The following is an 18593-nucleotide window of genomic DNA, read 5'->3' on the forward strand; positions in this document are numbered from 1 at the left end:
CTCTCCTCCACAAGGTGCCTTGGGATCCTGAAACCATTCCAGAGAGTATTTCAGCTGGGGTCAAAACAGAAGGATGGGCCCAGGGTCAGGTGGCAGGCTGGCAACAGCCAACCTGTAAAACTAACACTAAAGAAGACTGGCCACTGGTCTTGGGTCAAGCAGGCTGCTCAGAGGCCCGAAGCGATCACTGGAATCTTAGTGGCTGTAAGCACTCCTCAGTCGGGGCCTCATCGGCCCTGTAAATCCCTTTGCTTCTCCTGTACTGTCTGCAAGGGCCCGGGGGCTGGTAAGTGTAGGTTTGTACAGGGCTTGAAGGCTGTGAACGAAGCAGTTCAGGACATCCATGCCGTATTACCCAGCCCCTATACCCTGTTGTCCACGTTGCCAGGGGTGGCAGGCATCTACTGTCCTGGACTTGGAGCATGTGTTCTTTTGCATCCCCTAGACCCTGAATCTTAAGTTATTTGCTTTTGAGCAGAAAGACCCCCAGACTCACCAGAAGCTGCAGTGTTGTTGGACTATTCTACTACATAAGGTTCTAAAATTCTACAGTTTTCAGGAAAAGTTTGAGTGAAGACTTGAGGAGACTAGAGTTGGAAAAAGGGACAGTCTTAGAATATGTGGATGACATTCTTATCACAAGCCCCTCAAAGGAGTCTTCCGATTACAGACATCATCCAGACACTGAATCGTCTGGCAGAGAGAGGACATAGGTATCAAAGGCACAGGGGCAGCTGGTGCGGTGCAGGGGTTAAGCTACCACCTGTGATGCTGGCATCCCACAATCCCACATGAATGCCTATTCGAGTCCGGGCTGCTCCACTTCTGATCAAGCTCCCTGCTAATGCACCTGGGAAAGCAGCAGAAAATGGTCCAAGTGCTTGGGCCCCTGCACCCATGTGGGAGACCCAGATGGAGCTCCAGGCTCCTGACTTCAGCCTGGCCCAGCCCCAGCTGTTGTGGCCATTTGGGGAGTGAACTAGCAGATGAAAGATCTCTCTCTCTCTCTGTAACTCTGCCTTTCAAATAAATAAATAAATAAATAAATAAATCTTAAAAAAAAAAAAAAAGGTCCCAAGAACTGTGAAGCCTACTGCAAGATGGCAAAATGGAAATTTGTAACTTGGCTCTATCCAAGACCAGAAAACAATAACAGGAACTCTTAGGGATGGCTGATTTCTGTTGGATTTGGATACCCAACTTTGGTCTAACAGCAAAACCACTTTACAGCTTATTAAAAGAAAGGAAGCTGATCCCTTTAACTGGGTAAACAATGTGATCAGGTCTAGAAGAGTTTAAGGAATAAGAGAGCTCTCTTTCTCTTTGTTTTTAAATTAATTACTTTATTTGAAAGGCAGAGAGAGAGAAAGAAAGAGGTCTGAGGTCTTCCATCCACTGGTTCACTCCTCAGACGGCTGCAATGGCCATAGCTGGGCTGATCAGGAGCCAGGAGCTTCTTGTGGATCTCCCACGTGGGTACAGGAGCCCAAGGACTTGGCCCTTCCTCCACTGCTTTCCATAGGGGAGAGCTGGATTGGAAGTGGAGCAGCTGGGACTCGAACCTGTGCCGATTTGGGATGCCGACACTGCAGGTGGCAGCTTTACCTGCTATGCCACAGTGCCGGACCCTAAGATAACTCTTGTTAGAAATCTCTGCTTTGGAATCACGTGATCAAGAGAGCCCTTTGACTTGAATATATGTGAAAGAGAAGGATCTGAGGTGAGAATCCTGACCCAAATGTTGGGACCATTAAGACAAGTGGAAGCTTAATTTTCTCAACCATTAAATACTGCATTCCAGGGATGGTCACCCTGCTTGGCTGGCAGTTACAGCCACCAGTTTGCTGATTAAAGAAGCAGGAAGGGCCGGTGCCATGGCTCACTTGGTTAATCCTCCACCTGAGGCACCGGCACCCCATATGGGCGACAGGTTCTAGTCCCAGTTGCCCCTCTTCCAGTCCAGCTCTCTGCTGTGGTCCAGGAGCTCAGTGGAGGATGGCCCAAGTGCTTGGGCCCCTGAACCTGCATGGGAGACCAGGAAGAAGCACCTGGCTCCTGGCTTTGGATCAGCGCAGCGCCGGCCATAGCGGCCATTTGGGGGGTGAACCAAAGGAAGGAAGACCTTTCTCTCTCTCTCTCTCTCTCTCTCTCTCACTGTCTATAACTCTACCTGTAAAAAAAAAAAAAAAAAAAAAAAAAAAAAAAAAGAAGCAGAAAAGCTGGGGGCTGGCACTGTAGTGCAGCAGGTAAAGCTGCCACCTGCAGTACCAACATCCCATATGGGTGCCGGTTAGTCTCAGCTGCTCCACTTCTGATCCAGCTCTCTGCCAATGAGCCTGAAAAAGCAGTGGAAGATGGCCTAGGTGCTTGGGGCTGTGTTACCCATATGGGAGGCCCAGATGGAGTTCAGGCTCCTGGCTTTGGCCTGGCCCAGCCCTGACCATTGTAGCCATTTGGGGGGTGAACCAGTGGATAGAACATCTCTCCCTCTTTAATTCTGCCTTTCAAATAAATAAGGAAGTAAACCTCTGCATAATGTCTGCATAATGTAGAAGAAATATATTTTGTAGATGGTTGCGGGTTTATGGCAAATGGTCAACGGAAAGCGGGGTATGTAATCATGACTTACACGGAACTGTTGAAGCCATGCATCTCCAGAGACATCTGCGCTAAAGACAAAAATAATAACCCTAACTAGAGCACGAGAACTTGGGAAAGACTTTGTTTGTTTGTTTTAAATTTTTTTTTTTTTTTTTTACTTACCAGAAAGGCAGAGTTACAGAGAGGCAGAGACAGAGAAAGAGAAAGAGAGGTCTTCCATCCGATGGTTCACTCCCTAGATGGCCGCAATGGCTGGAGCTGCACTGATCTGAAGCCAGGAGCCAGGAACTTCTGGGTCTCCCATGTGGGTGCAGGGGCCCAAGGACCCAAGCCATCCTCCACTGTCCTCCCAGGCCACAGCAGAGAGCTGGACCGGAAATAGAGCAGCCAGGACTTGCACAGGCGCCCATATGGGATGCCGGCAGTGCAGGCGGCGGTCTCAGTTGCCATGCCACAGCACCGGCCCCGGGAAAGACTTTAATAGTCGATACTGACTGTAGGTATGCCTTCTCTGTGGCCCATGCTCACAGAGCCATTTGGCAAGAAAGGGCTCCTAAATGCTGAACGCAGACTGTAACCAAGGGTGCAGGACTGGGTAGGAAGGGGGCACTGGAGCGTGGACAGAGCCTCTGCAGCACTTTGTTTCTCAGAGGATGCTCGGGGAAGCTGCTCTTACAGCTCCGCATTCACAGGGGCACAGGAAAACTGCAAGAAACCAGCCTGAATCCCGTGTTGGACAAACAGTGTGTGGAGACGCGTCTTGTTTGAAGAGGAAGGGCACGCCCCTTCCCTCTTTGCTCCACTCTGGACTGCTCCCCTAACCCTTGCTGAAAAAGCCCTAGCTGCGCGCTCCTCCAGAGAACGGTTTCTGTAGGAACGCCACTTCCCACTGTCCCCTTGTCACGGGAAGTGCGGCTTTCCTCTGAGCAGCTCCCACGGGAGCCCAGTTACTTGGTGACACCCACGCAAATGGACCCCTTGTGTCAGCTAACAGAATTAAATATGATAAAGGAATTCTCCGGCTGCTCCAAGCTGTGGAAGAAATAGCTGGCGGACACTGCGAGGACATTGCAGAGGAGGCTCTGAGGCCATAAAAGGGACCAACTCTGCTGCTGCTGCTGCTGCATCCCCAGACGGCCGCGACGGGCGGAGCTGCGCCAATCCGAAGCCAGCAGCCAGGAGGTTCTTCCGGGTCTCCCACAGGGTGCAGGAGCCCAAGGACTTGGCCATCTTCTACTGCTTTCCCAGGCCACATGGGATTCCAGCACTGCAGGCGGCAGCTTTACATACTACGCCATAGCACCAGCCCCAGTCCTGGAATTTTTTAAAATAATCATGTATTATATATTTGGAAGGTGGGGAGAGAGAGAGAGAGAGAGAGAGAGATCCTCCATCTGCTAGTTCACTCCCCAGATGCTTGCAACAGCCAGGGCTGGACCAGGCTGAATGAAGCCAGGAGCCTGGAAGTCAATTTGGGTCCCTGGCATGGGTGGCAGGGACCCAAGTACTTGAGCCATCACCTGTGTGTTAGCAGGAAGGCAGATTCTGGCACAGAGCTGGGCTTCAGCCCAGGCACTTTGATGTGTGATGTGGGCATCCCAAGTGGTGTCTCAACCAGTGTGCCAAATGCCCACCAGCGGGCTATTATTAAGTGTGCCTGTGATGTCATCCATTATGATGGAGGTAGGCTTTTGACAAGATGCTACTTGGGATACCTGTATCCCATATTGAAGTGCCTGGGCTCGAGTGCCAGCCTGCCTCCCATTCCAGCTTCCTGCTAATGTGCACCCTGAGAGGCTGCAGGAAAGGTTGAGAAAAGACAAAATGTATGAATGACCACTTAAGGTAATCAAACCCCAGGGATGGAGGACTTGGTGGATAAAATAGAAAACAATGCACCTACGGCCATAAAAATAATGTATAGGGACAGTGTTGTGGTACAGTGGGTAATGCCATATTGGAGTGCCAGTTTGAGTCCCAGCTGCTCTGGTTCTGATCCATATTCCTACTTATGTGCCTAGGAAGGCAGTAGATGATAGCTAAAGTAATGGGAGACCAGGATGGAGCTCTGGGCTCCTGACTTTAGTCTAGAACAGCCCTGACTGTTGTGGGCATTTGGGGAGTTGAATCAGTGGATGGAAGATGCTATGTCTCTCTCTCTCTCTCCATCACTCTTTCAAGTAAATTAATTAATAACTATTTTAAGGGGCCAGCATTGTAGTGCAGCAGGTTATGCCATTGCCTGTGATGCTGGTATCCCACATCAGAGTGCCAGTTTGAGGGGCTGGCATTGTGGTACAGTCTGGCTGCTCCACTTCCAATCCAGCTCCCTGCTAATGCGCCTGGGAAGGCAGTGGAAGATGGCCCAAGTCCTTGGGCTCCTGCCATCCACCTGGGAGACCTGGATGGAATTCCTGGCTTTAGCCTGGCCCAGGCCTGGCCGTTGCAGCCATCTGGGGAATGAGCCAGCAAAAGGAAAATTTTTCTGCTTCTCTGTCATTTTGTCTTTCAAATAAATAAATAAATACATAAATAAATAAAAGGCTCTATAGACCAGGCCTTCTAAGCCCTTCACTACCCAAAGTGGTATGGAGGCAGGGCTACCTTGCAGGTTAACTTCATGGTTCTATCTTCAGCTCAGGGGGATTTAAATGCTTCCTAAGGGTTGTAGCACATTTACTGGGTGGATAGAAGCCTCCCTCTGCTGAACTGAAAAGTCATGAAAACCCTACTAAGAGAAATTATCCTGAGATCTGCTCTGCTCAGGACGGTAGAAGGTGGCAACGGATTGTGTCCCAGGCTTCAGGGCTGAGTTAGAAAAGCCAGGCTCCTGGAGGCCCTGGTTGTCTGGGGAGACCAAGAGAAACAATCAAACCGCAAAGAGAACCTTAGCTAAAATTGGCCAGGAAGCTCCTGAAAATTGCCTGAAGCTCTTACCCAGTGCCTTAACCTGCGTTAGAGCAGCCCCCAAAAGAAAACCAGCCTCAGCACGTTGGAGTTGCCCTATGGGAGACCCTTTCCCAGTGTGGCTGGCCCTGGAGCTGCCCACATGTGGAAAAGAGAACAGGAAGACCTATAACACAACTCAGGCAGGTGGTGACTGCTTTTAACTGATGAGCAAACAAGAACCCACCCTCCTCTGTTGAGATAAAGCTCCTCCCATAGGAACCAAGAGATTGGGTTCACATCAAGACTTGGAAATTGGGTTACCTCAAGATCAGCTAAATCCCATCGGGACAGCACTGCACTCGGTTCTGCTAAACACGTCTTTTTTTTTTTTTTTTTCCCCTAAAGATTTATTTGTTTATTTGAAAAGCAGAGTCCAGAGTGAAAAAGGTCTTCCATCTGCTGGTTCACTCCCCAGATGGCCACAACAGCCAGGGCTGGGCCAGGCCAAAGCCAGGAACCGGGGCTACTTCCCAGTCTTCCATGTGGCTGCAGAGGCCCAAGCATTTGGGTTCTGTTCTACTGCTTTCCCAGGCACATTAGCAGGGAACTGGATCAGAAGTGGAGCAGCCAGGACACAAGCTGGTACCTGTACGGGATGCTGGCATTGCAGATGGTGGCTTTACCCACTAAGCCACAATGCTGGCCCCAGCACGTTCTTTTAAATTACAAGATGTGACCTGTTGGCTTCACCATACTCAAGTGAAGAAGGCTCCCGAACTTGCGCTGAGCTTTCTGAGAGATACTCTTAGGGGCCCATGTCAACCTAAAACTGTTCTTCCCGGAGAGCAGGCACTGATGACGAGATAAGGGATCTTCTAAACACCTTGTGGTACTGTTGACTTGCTGGTGTCACCGAGAGGTAGGTTTCAGGCAAAAAGGATACACTGGAACAGGGGCAGACAATCTGAGCCAGTTTCTAAGTTCCTGGTCTCTGGGCAGGGTGTGGGGGGTGGGGTTTCACAGAATGTTGCAGGAAAGCTTATCTCGCAACATTGTCCTCAGAGGGTGGAGGGTCTTGCAACAAACAAGGACTAAAGCTGCAAGAAGCCAGGCTGAGTCTTTGAACATCCCTGGATGAGGACTGTCTGTTGCTTTAGGTTCCTGCTGGAGGCAGCAGATGCTGGCTACATCTTGGATACGCCCCTAACCTTTGCTATAAATGCCCTGGCCAACTACTTCTTGAGAAGGCAGTTTCTTTTTGGGAACCAGACCTTCTCACTGTCTCCTTTATTTGTCGCAAGTAAATAAAGCTTTCCTCGGAGCGACTTGGCTGTGGCTGGTCATTTGGCGACACTGCAAGTGAACAGCCCCATTCTGTCCACTAAGCCTTTGCCAGCCACTCCCTCCCCCGGTGAAGGCCCTGGTGCCCAGACCTCCGACTCCAGGATCCACCTCCAGGCACTGCCCTGCTTGGTGGGAGTGGAACATAAGAAAGGGCAGGAAGGCAGGAAGCCAAGGCCTGAGTCACGGAAGGGCTGGACCTGGCCAAGCAGGGTATAGGCTGCAAGGGAGAAGCCCCAGGGTCAGAGGGGAAGGTGAATCCTGCGACTTCTCCCTGCTGGGCTTCGTGACCTCGCTGTGCCCACAGAGAGTAGACAAGGCCTCTGAAGGAACCAGGCAAGGACATGGACCAACCTGCACCTCGGCAATGTCTAAAGAGGGCCACTGAGCTACCGGGAATAGAAATAAACCAAGTGCTACAGAGTACCAAGCTGCTGTATAGAACAGGCAATTGCTAAATGCACTGGCGGTGTGGGACCCTGTGTCTTCTGCCAGGCACATTACGGGGAAGAAAGCCAGGTGCGGAGAGAGCAGTGTGTGGAGTGTGTTAACCAATTACAGAGTGAGACCCGGGATGCACTCACTTCTAACCACTGCTGCTGCTCCTGTAAGCCGGGTCAGAGCCACCAACACGTCCAGCCGGTTTCATGCTCATTACCTCCCAATAGGTCTCTCACACCCGGCACTTGCTCCTCCAATGCCTGTTTTCAACACAGCAGCCAGGGTGAGCCTTTGTACATGGAAAGTCAGTTCCCACCCAGCAGCCTGCCCGCATGCATTTCTCTTGGCATCAAAGCTCAAGTGCTTACCTGGGCCCTCCACAGCCTGCCCCGCCCTTCCCCCCCAGCTCCATTCTGCAGTCTCTATCACTTCATAATACCTATATGCTTTTTTAAAAAATTATTTATTTGAAAGGCAGAGCTACAGAGAGGCAGAGGCAGAGAGAGAGAGAGATAGAGAGATCTTCCATCCACTGGTTTACTCCACAAATGGCCACAATAGCTAGAGCTAGAACGATCCGAAGCCAGGAGCCAAGGAGCTTCTTCTGGGTCTCCCACGTGGGTACAGGGGCCCAAGGACTTGGGCCATCTTCTACTGCTTTCCCAGGCCATAGCAGAGAGCTGGATCGGAAATGGAGCAGCCGGGACTGGAACTGGCGCCCATATGCGATGCTGGCACTGCAGGCAGCGGCTTTACCCGCTTTGCCACAGTGCTTGCACCTTCCCCCCCTTCTTTTGAATGTTTCTGGTTCATCTGTCTTCACCCACCTACATTCACTGAATGTGAGCTCCACAAGCACAGGGATGTGTTTTGTTCACTGCTGTATCCATAGCACCCAAACAGGCATGTAGTAGACACTCAATAATGTCTGTTGAGAGAATGAATGAAGATGCAGTCTCCCCATACACTATCTTTGGAATGCTCACAGAGAAATCTGTAACCATGGTTACCCCCAGGGGAAAGGGGGGGCGGGGGAGGGGAAGGGGCAGGAGACCTGTTTACTATGAGGAAGTCTTTACTCCAGGTAGGTATCACCTTTACAAAAAGAAAAGCCCAGAGAAGAGTTAACAGGAAGAGGGCTGAGGCAGACCTAGTCCAGGGACGGAGGTGGGGGGCCCCAATACCATTCCCAGGCCAGGACCCCAGGTGAGATAAGGTGGACATGTGGGGGCAGCTAAGTGGGCCCCAAAAGGGCCAGGGCATGCTGGCTGGTGATCGGGCAACGCTGAACAAGCCCTGGGGCTGTGGGGGGCGAGTCAGCGTGAGCAGCATCATGTCCGGGCTGCGTGCGCCTGCCACTGTGAGTCGTTCAGGGAGGGAAGTCAGGAGTCGGCTGTCTGTGTGTCTGGGCAGAGCTGTGCTGATAAGCCTCAGGGCCCTGTGTGGCCACACAGGTGCTTTCTCTTGCAGCTCATGGGGCCCTACTTCCTCCATGAGCTGGGGACTTGCACCAGCCTGGTGCTTTCCCCTACAACCCTCCCAGCCTAGACCAGGCCTCCGGTTTGAGAAAGGGCTGGGTCCTCTGGGTTCCCCATCCTAACACCCAGGGCCTCAGAGAGGACCCCGCCCAAGCTGGAACCCTCCCTACCCGCCACAGGTGGGGAGGAACCTGGCCTTTCTGCCCTCTGCTCTCCACACCCATGCACCAGTGAGTCAGGCAACATGGCTTCCAGTCTCTTCCTCTGTTTCCTGCGGGGTCTGCACCCCGGCCCCCAAGGCCCTTCCAACAGTCACTTTGTCTGAGTCCCCTTCATATGCTTAGAACTTGGGGTCTCAACACCCATTTATTACACATCTACTCCAGTGATTCTGAGATCGCAAGGGCAGCCAGTCCCTGGTGTGAAGAGAGCATGGTACCGTCTTCCGAGTGGGCGGGCGGGCTCACTGTGCCAAGCCTGGAGGAGAGCCAGGTCCTGCTGCAGTCTTACTGGGGTCTGAGCCAGCAGGCCGAGCTCGTGCCCACCGGCGGCAAGGCAGGTCTGGCAGATGGCACAACTCAGAGTGGGATGCACACTTCACTCTGCGCTTGTCGCCTGTGGCCCAGCCGTGGTGGTGGTGAACAGCTGGCCCCGGCAGTCTCCATGCAGGTCAGCTGCGTGCTGAGGGAGAGAATGGTGAGTTGAGAGGCAGGCTCCGCCACAGAAGCCAAGCCGTGCCTCTCGTCCGTCTGCCCTCCCCTGCCCACCTGCATGATGCCAGCCCGGGTGCCCCTGGGGAGGACAGGCAGGTGCCCGCTGCCGTTAATCCAGCAGTTCCTTGACACACCAGCAGCAGAGGAGGATGTAGGCGACTTCCTTCAGGGTCTGCAGCAGGCTCTGCCACCCTGTGCCCATCTTAATGACAGGCACCCGGAGCCCAGCATCTCGCAGGACCCCTCCGAGGGAGAAGGGCAGGACCTGGGCTAGGGGCTGTGTCCGGAGCTGCATGTGGGAGCAGTTCTGAGGAAGGGGGTGGGAGCGGCCTTGGGTGCCTTTTATCACCATTGTCCCCTCCCCCTCAGGCCTCATGACTGCAGAGACAAAGGCCCCAGGGTCTAGCAAAGGGAAAGTTCTGGGCCTGGGAGAGGGCTGAGTCAGCCCCTGTGGACAGGGACAGGGTGGGGCTAGCCGAAGGGCAGCCAGGCCAGCTCAGCGTGGGTGGTGTCCTGCCTCGTTGCCCCTTTCCCAGTGGCTGCTACCACTCCTGCGCCCGCCCTCTGGTGGGCTCCTGCTGAGGCTGACATGGAGAACCATCAGCCAGAGCCCCTTGCCAGCGTGTCCTGCCCTCCTGCTGGGCCCCTCAGAGAGCACAGCCAGCCTGGAACTGGCAGCCTGGGGCCTGCTCCGGCCTCTTCTTCCCCCGCAGCAGGAACAGACCAGGAGAGCAGCAGGCACAGTGAGAGGCACCGTTTATTGACAGGTCACACCCCAGGACGCCTCCTCCTGCCCCTCTGGGCACCCGCGGGAGGTCAGAGTCACATGCGGGAGTTCCGCTCCTCGTCTTCATTCTCCAGTAGGTAGGCTGGGCGGTAGCTGGGCTGTCCCCCTGGGCTCAGGGACTTCAGGGCCGGGTTCCGTACTGTGTTCTCTTGACTGCCCAGCGATGTGTACCTGGGATGGGGAACGCGGAGGGCAGGTGTGTGCTGGGTGGGCTCTCCTGGTAGCTCTTTCTATCCCACCACTCTCCTGTCCTGCCCACACCCAGGCTCTTCCCCTGACAGCCTTACCCTCGGTCATACAGGATGCAGTAGGGGACAAACAGCTGACGCAGAAAGTCCCAGATGTTTCTGTAGCTCCAGTCCTGGGAGAGCAGAGTCACAGAGGAGTCACCAGTACTCCCCTGTCCCACCCCCACCCCCTGCTGGGGAAAGGGGGTCCACCCAAGGCTCTTCTGCCACCCCGGCCTCAGGGGAAGGCTTGCTACTTGACTGCTGTCTCCTGCTCCCGCTAAGCAGAGAGGAAAGGTGGCTGTCACTCTCCCTACTCTCAATCCACCCTCATTGGAGGGCAACTGTGGGAAGGGAGGGGGGCGTGTCTAAGACAGCACTGTGAAGTGCCACTTTTTGAGATGATGGAAGTGTTCTGTGCCTCTGCTGTCTAACTGGTAGTCACTTGGAACATGGCCAGTACAACTGCAGAACTTGTTTTAGTTGTATTTAAAACAGGCCACAGCAACATGGGCCTCCTGTATCAAGAGCACTGAAGGGGGCCCGGCACCGTGGCTCACTTGGTTAATCCTCTCCTGCGGCGCCAGCATCCCATATGGACATGAGGTTCTAGTCCCGGTTGCTCCTCTTCCAGGCCAGCTCTCTGCTGTGGCCCGGGAAGGCAGTGGAGGATGGCCCAGGTGCTTGGGCCCTGCACCCACATGGGAGACCAGGAGGAAGCACCTGGCTCCTGGCTTCAGATTGGCACAGTGCCGGCCATGGAGGCCATTGGGGGGTGAACCAATGGAAGGAAGACCTGTCTCTGTCTGTCTGTAAGTCTACCTGTCAAATAAATAAATAAAAAATCTTTTTTTTTTTTTTTTTTTGACAGGCAGAATTAGACAGGAGATGGAGAAAGGTCTTCCTTTTCCATTGGTTCACCCCCCAAATGGCCACTGTGGCCGGTGTACCGCACTGATCCAAAGCCAGGAGCCAGGTGCTTCTCCTGGTCTCCCATGCAGGTGTAGGGCCCAAGCACTTGAGCCATCCTCCACTGTGCTTCAGGCCACAGCCGAGAGCTGGACTGGAAGAGGAGCAACTGGGACAGAATCCGGCGCCCCAACCGGGACTAGAACCTGGGGTGCCAGCGCTACAGGTGGAGGATTAGCCTATTGAGCCACGGCGCCGGCCAATAAAAAAATCTTTAAAAAAAAAAGGCACTGAGGGGCCAGTACTGTGGCATAGTGAATAAAACCGTTACCTGTGGTGCTGGCATCTCCTCTGGGTGCTGGTTCCAGTCCCAGCTGCTCCATTTCTTATCTAGCTCCCTGCTAATGTGCCTGGAAAAGCAGTGGAGGATGGCCCAAGACCTTGGGCCCCTGCACCCACGTGGGAGACCTGGAAGACGCTCCAGGCTCCTGGCTTCAGATTGGCCTAGTTCCAGCCATCGTGGACATTTGGGGTGTGAACCAGCAGGTGGAAGGCCCCCCCCCCCCACCTCTGCCTCTCTCTGTAACTTTGCCTTTCATAATAAATAATCTTTTTTTTTTTTTTTTAAAGCACCAGTTTGAGTCCCAGATGCTCCATTTCTGATCCAGCTCCCTGCTAATGTACCTGGGAAGGCAGCGGATGATGGCCCAAGCACTTGGGTCCCTGCCACCCTTGAGTGAGACCAGTGTGATGTTCCTAGCTCTTATTTGGCCTGGCCCAGTCCTGCCTGTTGTGGCCATTTGGAGAATGAACCAACAGATGGTAGATCTCTTCCAAAAAAATAAATCTTAAAAAAAATTGAGCTCTAATTCATATGCCATAAAATTTATCTTTTTTTTTTTTTACATTATTTACTTGTTTGTTTTCATTTATTTGAAAGGCAGAGAGACACACACGGGGAGAGGGAGAGAGAGGACACCCCCCCTTTTCTGGTTCACTCTCCAAATGGCTGAAATAGCCAGTGCTGGGCCAGGCTAACGCTGAGAGCCAGGTGCTCAGGCCAGGTCTCCCTGGGGTGGCAGGGACCTAAGTACCTGAGCCATCACCTGCTGCTTCCCAGAGTGCAATCAGCAGGAAGCTGCAATCTGGGACAGTGCTGGGAACCCGGCCACTCCAATGCGGGGTGTGGGCCTCCCAAGCCACGTGTTAACTGTTATGCAAATGCCTGCCCAAATTCATCCTTTTAAAGTGGCCTTTAGCAATTTCATTTCAGTTAATTAAAATTTAAGCAGAAATAATGGTCCCTGGCTCTCGCATTGGATAGCACAGGTCCAGGCTGCTTTTCTGTTCACAGATGCTTGCTAGTGAATTAGTGCTCAAGAAGTATTGATCGAACGGATGAATGAACCAACAGCTCTGCCTCCCTCAGGTGATGGGGGCCCTTCATTCAAGCCCCAGGTTTTTGCCTCGCACCCAGGGGAGCCAGGGTGCCGTGACGGACAGGGCAATGGCGCATGCTCTTCCATTACCAGCAGTGGGTTGATGCGCATGAACGAGGGCCAGCCTGGGTCCGTGGGACTGAAAGGGCAGAGGCTACAGGAGTAGGGGTCAGTGCGGCGCGTGCCCATCAGGACGGCCTCCAGCTGGGGGTGCTGTGCCTGCAGCTCGCCCAGGGCCTGCTTCATGTCGCCCTCAGCCTCCAACACCTGCAGGTTATACCTTAGGAAGGACCAGAAGTGGGGTGTCAGGAGCGGGCCCTGCCCAGCCTCCCTGGGAACCCAAGCTTCCAGGCCCTAGTACCTCTTAATGGTGTCCTGCAGAAACTGCTCCAGCTCAGGGAACGGGGAGATGCTGCGGATGTACAGGATCTGGAGGGGTTTTGGAACGTCAGGGAACTTCCTGGGGGGTGTGGGGGGGAAGAATCCACAGGCTTGCCAGCATGGACACGGAACAGCTCTCCAGAGAGCTTGTGGTTCTCTTGGGGCCCTGGGGCAGATACCCGCCTCGGCTCCTCTTCATCACACCCATTATCGCTGGAAGCCCACTCTGATCCATCACCTCTTAAGTCTCAGCACGCACCCCTGTTTCACTTCCCCAACAGGACTGTGGTGGGGGATGGGCCCAGCATGCGGCAGGTGCTCGGGAAGTGTCGTGGGGCAGTGGGAGTGCTGGGTCACCGTGGCCTCCTCCCGCCCTCTCTCCCTCCCTCCCAGGACAGACCAGGTAGGTTCCAGATCTCGGGGGCTCGCCCCAGCGGGTGGGCTCACCTCTGCACAGCCGCGTGGAAGAGGTGCAGGAGGGCCGTGCAGTCCTTGCCCCCGTTGAAGCCCACGCAGAGCTGCGTGAGGCTGTACCGGGCCAGGGCACTCTCAATGGTCTGTAAGGCGCCGGCCACCTTTTTCCCCAGAGAAGACCCTGCCAGGCAGGTGGGGGGGAGGGCCTCAGATGGACACCCAGGGCTGTCAAAGGGCAGTGGGGCCACACTGCGCTACCTTCCCCCTTCTCCCAGGACCCAAGCTCTTCAGGCTTTCGTCTGCCTAGCTCACTACTTGGCCACACCTCACCTTGTCTCCGTCTCAGGGTCTTTCCCCTGCGTGGGGTGTGTGTCTTGGTTTCCTTCCATTCCCCTAAACCCCACACTTCCTTCTGGGCCCTGTTTCGTGCTGTTTGCTCTCACCCACCTCCTGCTCAGACCAAGTCCTCCTCACCGCCTAGGCCGCCCTGCCAGAGAAGCCTCTCTCACCGGCCTAGATCTAGGCGGCCTCCCTGCTGTGGAGTCCCCTTCTCCTCTCACGTCTGGTGCACGCTCACCTGTTTAATGCCTGCCTGCCTTGTGAAACCACCGCTGTGTGGAAGCAGGGCCTGCATTTGCCCCGCTGAGCTACATCCCCAACACCTAGCACGGTGCCGGTGACAGCAGGCACGCAGGCCAACACTTACTGGAAGAATGAATGAAAAACAACAGCCCTCTTCTACCCCGTCCTGTGCCCACAGGAAGCCTGAGCAACTCTGGTGGACCGAGACCTGGAGTGGCACCAGGGGCCTGGTGCATGCTGCCCCTCCCCGCAGGAGGTCCCCCTACCTGCTTCAGCGAGTTTGTACACAGCTTCGCCGGCCTGCTCCACCGCGTTGGGCAGGTAGGGGACCAGTGACCCCTGGGGCAGGCGGGCAGTCAGGTAGGCCAGGCATTCCTCCAAGGGCCCTTCCTCCTCCGCATCTAGAGTCAGTTTCACCTGGTAGTAGTTGCTACCCCAGTCAGGGTAGGAACCCAGGCCGAGCCTATGCCCAAAGTGGGCCTGGGCCTCCGCCAGGATGGGGGCGATAGAGGCCTCGGCGGCGGCCACGTACAGTTCCCGCGAGTGGAATTGGACAGCTGTGTTTTGGAACAGTTCCTTCAGCCCCTCCAGCACGCGCCTCAGCAGCTCTGGAATGCCGGGGAAGAGGTAGACGTTTCGGACAGAGACCAGCGGGAAGCGGAAGGGCCGGCCAGTGCGAGGGTCTGTGCCGTAATGCAGGCGGGCGGAGGAGGGCACCAGCGACAGCTTCTCCCAGCCCTCCCCTCCAAAGGCTTTGATGGCCGCCTCCAGCTCGGGGTGTGGCTTGAGCTGATCCCCAAAGGCCTGCGCCACTGCCTCAAAGGTCACATCATCGTGAGTGGGGCCGATGCCGCCCGCGGTGAGCACGTGCGTGAAGCGGCTGGAGAAAGAGGTGATCTCCGCGGCGATCGTGGCGACCTCGTCAGGCACGACAGAGACTCGGCACACCTGGACCCCCAGGGAGCGCAGCGTCCGGCACAGAAAGTAGGTGTTGGTGTCCTGAGTGTGTCCCTGGGGTGGGGTGGGGTGGGGAGGATGAGACAGTCAGTGCTCTGGGGACCAAGGGCAGAGAGGGAGGGGACAGCTGCACCTGCCTAATGACGGGTGCTCTGTTCTTCGGGGGACCCATGACAGTGTCAGCGCCCTCGCTCCGAGCCCTCGTGGCGCAGCCTCGCTGTACCCCCGGCTGTTGTCCACGGCCGCTGAGGCCCTTCGTCCTGCCAACTCTCCTCGGAAACGTCTCCCGGCCTGTCCTCGCTGCCACCAGGCAGGTCTCAGGAGCTTCCACCCGGACACTGGCAAGAGCCTGCTGGCCGGGCACGGGCTCTGCTCCGTGTCTGCTGAGTAGCCTCCCTAAGGTGTCACTGTCCTTGCAGCGCTTGGGGCTCGGCAGCCATTTGTGGTTCCAGCTGTGCACAGGAGAAAGTTCACGTTCCTCTGCAGGCAGCCGGGGCTGTGTAGGCCGCGCACCCTCTTCTTTTCCAGCCCCATCTGCTTCTACTTCCCCACAGAGGATTGACTGGTTAAGAACTTGTGATCCAGGGGCCAGTGCTGTGGCACAGGAGGTGCTGCCTGAGGCGCCGGCATCCTGTATGGGCGCCAGTTTGAGTTCCGGCTGCTCTGCTTCCAATCCAGCTCCCCGCTAATGGCCTGGGAAAGCAGAGGAAGATGGCCCTTGTGCTTGGGCTTCTGCATCCATGTGGGAGGCCCGGGAGATGCTCCTGGCTTTGGATCAGCCATTATGGCCATTTGGGGAGTGAACCAGCAGATGGAAGACCTTTCTCTCTGTCTCTCCCTCTCCCTTTCTGTAACTCTACCTCTCATATTAAAAAAAAAAAAAAAAAAAAAGAAAGAAAAAAAAAGATATATTTATTTATTTGAGAGGCAGTGGCAGAGAGAGAGAGAGAGAAAGGTCTTTTATCTGCTAGTTCACTCTCCAGCTGGTGGCAATGGCTGCAGCTAGGCCAATCCAAAGCCAGGGCCAGGAGCTTCATCTGGATCTCCCATGTGAGTGCAGGGGCCCACGGACTTGGCCATCTTCTACTGCTTTCCCAGACGATAGTGGAGCTGGATCAGAAAAAGAGCAGTCAGTACTTGAACGGGAGTCTATATGGGATGCTGGCACTGCAGGTGGCAGCTTTATCTGCTACACCTCAGCACCAGCCCCATAAACAAATCAAAACAAACAAACAAAAAAAAAAAAAACAAAAAAAACTGTGTTTCAGAGTAAGGGAAAATCAGGCCAGCATCCCATGTCCTCCACTTCCTAGGGCTGTAACTGGACCAGCTTCTCAACATCTCTGAGCCTCAGCTTAATAACCCACTAATTGAGATTCATAATAATAGTAGCAATTGCATGGAGTTATTGTGAGAATTAGGAAAACCAGGCTTGTGACGTAATAAGCACCCTGCCAGCCCCTGGTAAGCTCTGAAAAGATAGGCACTGATATTACTCTTATAACATAGAATCTAACGCCTACTGTGTCCTGTAGTAAGACTTCCTGACCATTCCAGCACCTTCCTTCTAGCTTATTTATCCACTCTGCTGAGTGCTGTGAACAATTTTCAAATAGCCTGGATATAACTTGTAAGAATACAGAACACTGGGACAAGCGCTGTGGCGCAGGGGGTTAGGCCACTGCCTGCAACATCAGCATCCCCTATTGGAGCGATAGTTCAAGTCCTGGCTGCCCTGCTTCCGATCCCGCTCCCTGCTAATGTGCCTGGGAAGGCAGCAGGAGATGGCCGAGTGCTTGGTCCCTGCCATTCTTGTCTCCTAGACCCATGGAGTTCCAGGCTCCTGGCTTCAACCAGGACCAACCCCAGCCGTTACAGCCATTTGGGGTATTAGTCAGTGGATGGCAGATTTCTCTGTTGCTCTGCTTTTCAAACAAATCTTTAAAAAGAAATACAGCCTTGGGGCCGATGCCATGGCGCAGCAGGTTAATCCTCCACCTGTGGCGCCAGCATCCCATATGGGCGCCAGTTCTAGTCCTGGCTGCTTCTCTTCCAATCCAACTCTCTGCTGTGGCCCGGGAAGGCAGTGGAGGATGGCCCAAGTCCTTGGGCCCTGCACCCGCATGGGAGACCAGGAAGAAGCACCTGGCTCCTGGCTTCGGATCAGCGCAGCTCCGGCTGTTGCAGCCATTTGGGGAGCGAACCAACAGAAGGAAGATCTTTCTCTCTGTCTCTCCCTCTCACTGTCTGTAACTCTACCTCTCAAATAAATAAATAAAGTCTTTAAAAAAAAAAAAACACAGCCCATGCACCTGCACCTCTGTTGCTTACTTGGGCTTGCTGTCACTGCTGGGTGGCCCCTCTGCCTTCTATCATAATGCTGGGCAAATTGCAGGGGCTTTGTTACAAGTTTTTCAACAGAGTAATTTTGAATGGATGAGGATCACCGTTCCTCCAGTATGCTGGACTCAGTCCAGAATCCTGCTGCGGCACAGAATCTCCCACCCAGATTCGCCTCCCTCAACGGGATCTGCAGCAGGCCCTTGAGGACAACCCCCACCCCCACCCCCCGCCACGTCCCAGCCCAGACAAACCTTGAGGATCTCATCTCCAACAATGATGATGCCTGCCGTCACGCTGCGCCCCGGGGGAAGGTCAGAAGCCCTAGATGCCATGGTTCTGCCTTCTCTGCCCCTCTGCAGGGCCCTCCAGTAGGCACCCAGACCCCCAAATAGGGGCCGCAAGCACTGGAGGCCCGCCAGGTCTACAGGGCACTGGGGGCCATAGCCTGGGAACAGGGTCCTGGGTCGAGGGAACCTGGAGGAACCAGAAAGGACAATGGGAAGAGAGCAGGAGAGCGTGTTCTTCCCTAGAGGAAGCCCCTCAGTCTACTCTAACCAGACCCCTGACAAGCGACTCCCTCATTCCCGTCTAACAAACGTGTTCGCAAGCCCCTACCCATACTCTTAAAGGTCCTCTAAACTTGGCTCCAGTCTGCTTAAACTGTCCTACTTAAAATGACCTACCACTTTAAACGTCTCGGGTCAGCCGAGCCCGTCTCCTCAAGTGTCTGCTCTATCTTGGGCATCTGCACCTTTAAATGTCTCTTCTGTTCAGGGGGTCGGCCCCTTTAAACGTCTGCCTCAACCTGAGCCTCGGCTCCTTTAAATGCGTTCTCCCCTTCCACCCCCTACCAGAATCCAGCAGCCTTTTCCTGCAGCCGTCTGCACCCTTTCTAGCCCGGAATCCCCTCTTTGCCCACCAATTTTCAAACTGAGTTCTTCTCGGCTCTCACCTGCCTGCTTTACCCCTTCACCGGTGTTTTCCTCTTTCCTTTCCTCATGTCCCGGGACAGCTTCCGTACTCAAAATCCCGCCCTCCCCACAGGTACTTCATGGCGATTGGTCACTTGGGCTGTCCCTTAGACTTCTCTC

General features: G+C 54.5%; 2 protein-coding genes and 1 long non-coding RNA gene across 8 annotated transcripts; 1 reads left to right on the top strand and 2 right to left on the bottom strand.

Moving 5' to 3' along the window:
- The first annotated feature begins 4342 nt into the window (after positions 1–4342).
- Positions 4343–6776, top strand: LOC138850536 (uncharacterized). Its single transcript, XR_011390394.1, has 3 exons — positions 4343–4446; positions 6340–6409; positions 6648–6776. It is a non-coding gene; the product is annotated as an uncharacterized lncRNA (long non-coding RNA).
- A 940-nt stretch (positions 6777–7716) lies between these two features.
- Positions 7717–9986, bottom strand: LENEP (lens epithelial protein). The gene is made up of 2 exons (XM_017345848.3): positions 9518–9986; positions 7717–9431 (listed from the first exon to the last, which is right to left on the bottom strand). Exon 1 carries the CDS (start codon positions 9837–9839, stop codon positions 9573–9575), a length of 267 nt encoding a protein of 88 aa, XP_017201337.1. The 5' UTR covers positions 9840–9986; the 3' UTR covers positions 7717–9431; positions 9518–9572.
- A 216-nt stretch (positions 9987–10202) lies between these two features.
- Positions 10203–18593, bottom strand: FLAD1 (flavin adenine dinucleotide synthetase 1). 6 transcript variants are annotated; one of them, XR_011390393.1, is made up of 9 exons: positions 18455–18593; positions 17754–17976; positions 14469–15213; positions 13654–13801; positions 13187–13254; positions 12916–13105; positions 11718–11796; positions 10538–10611; positions 10203–10421 (listed from the first exon to the last, which is right to left on the bottom strand). XR_011390393.1 is itself a non-coding variant. In XM_008264363.4 (8 exons), exons 2-8 carry the CDS (start codon positions 17832–17834, stop codon positions 10286–10288), a joined length of 1473 nt encoding a protein of 490 aa, XP_008262585.1. In that variant the 5' UTR covers positions 17835–17976; positions 18455–18593; the 3' UTR covers positions 10203–10285. The 6 variants fall into 6 exon arrangements, 2 of the variants coding, with proteins under 2 accessions (XP_008262585.1, XP_051714590.2); XR_011390390.1 differs by lacking the exon at positions 18455–18593 and adding an exon at positions 18186–18294 and having other exon boundaries at positions 13187–13285; XR_011390392.1 differs by lacking the exon at positions 11718–11796.

The sequence above is a fragment of the Oryctolagus cuniculus genome, chromosome 7, assembly GCF_964237555.1.
Source record: "Oryctolagus cuniculus chromosome 7, mOryCun1.1, whole genome shotgun sequence".
Taxonomy (NCBI): domain Eukaryota; kingdom Metazoa; phylum Chordata; class Mammalia; order Lagomorpha; family Leporidae; genus Oryctolagus; species Oryctolagus cuniculus.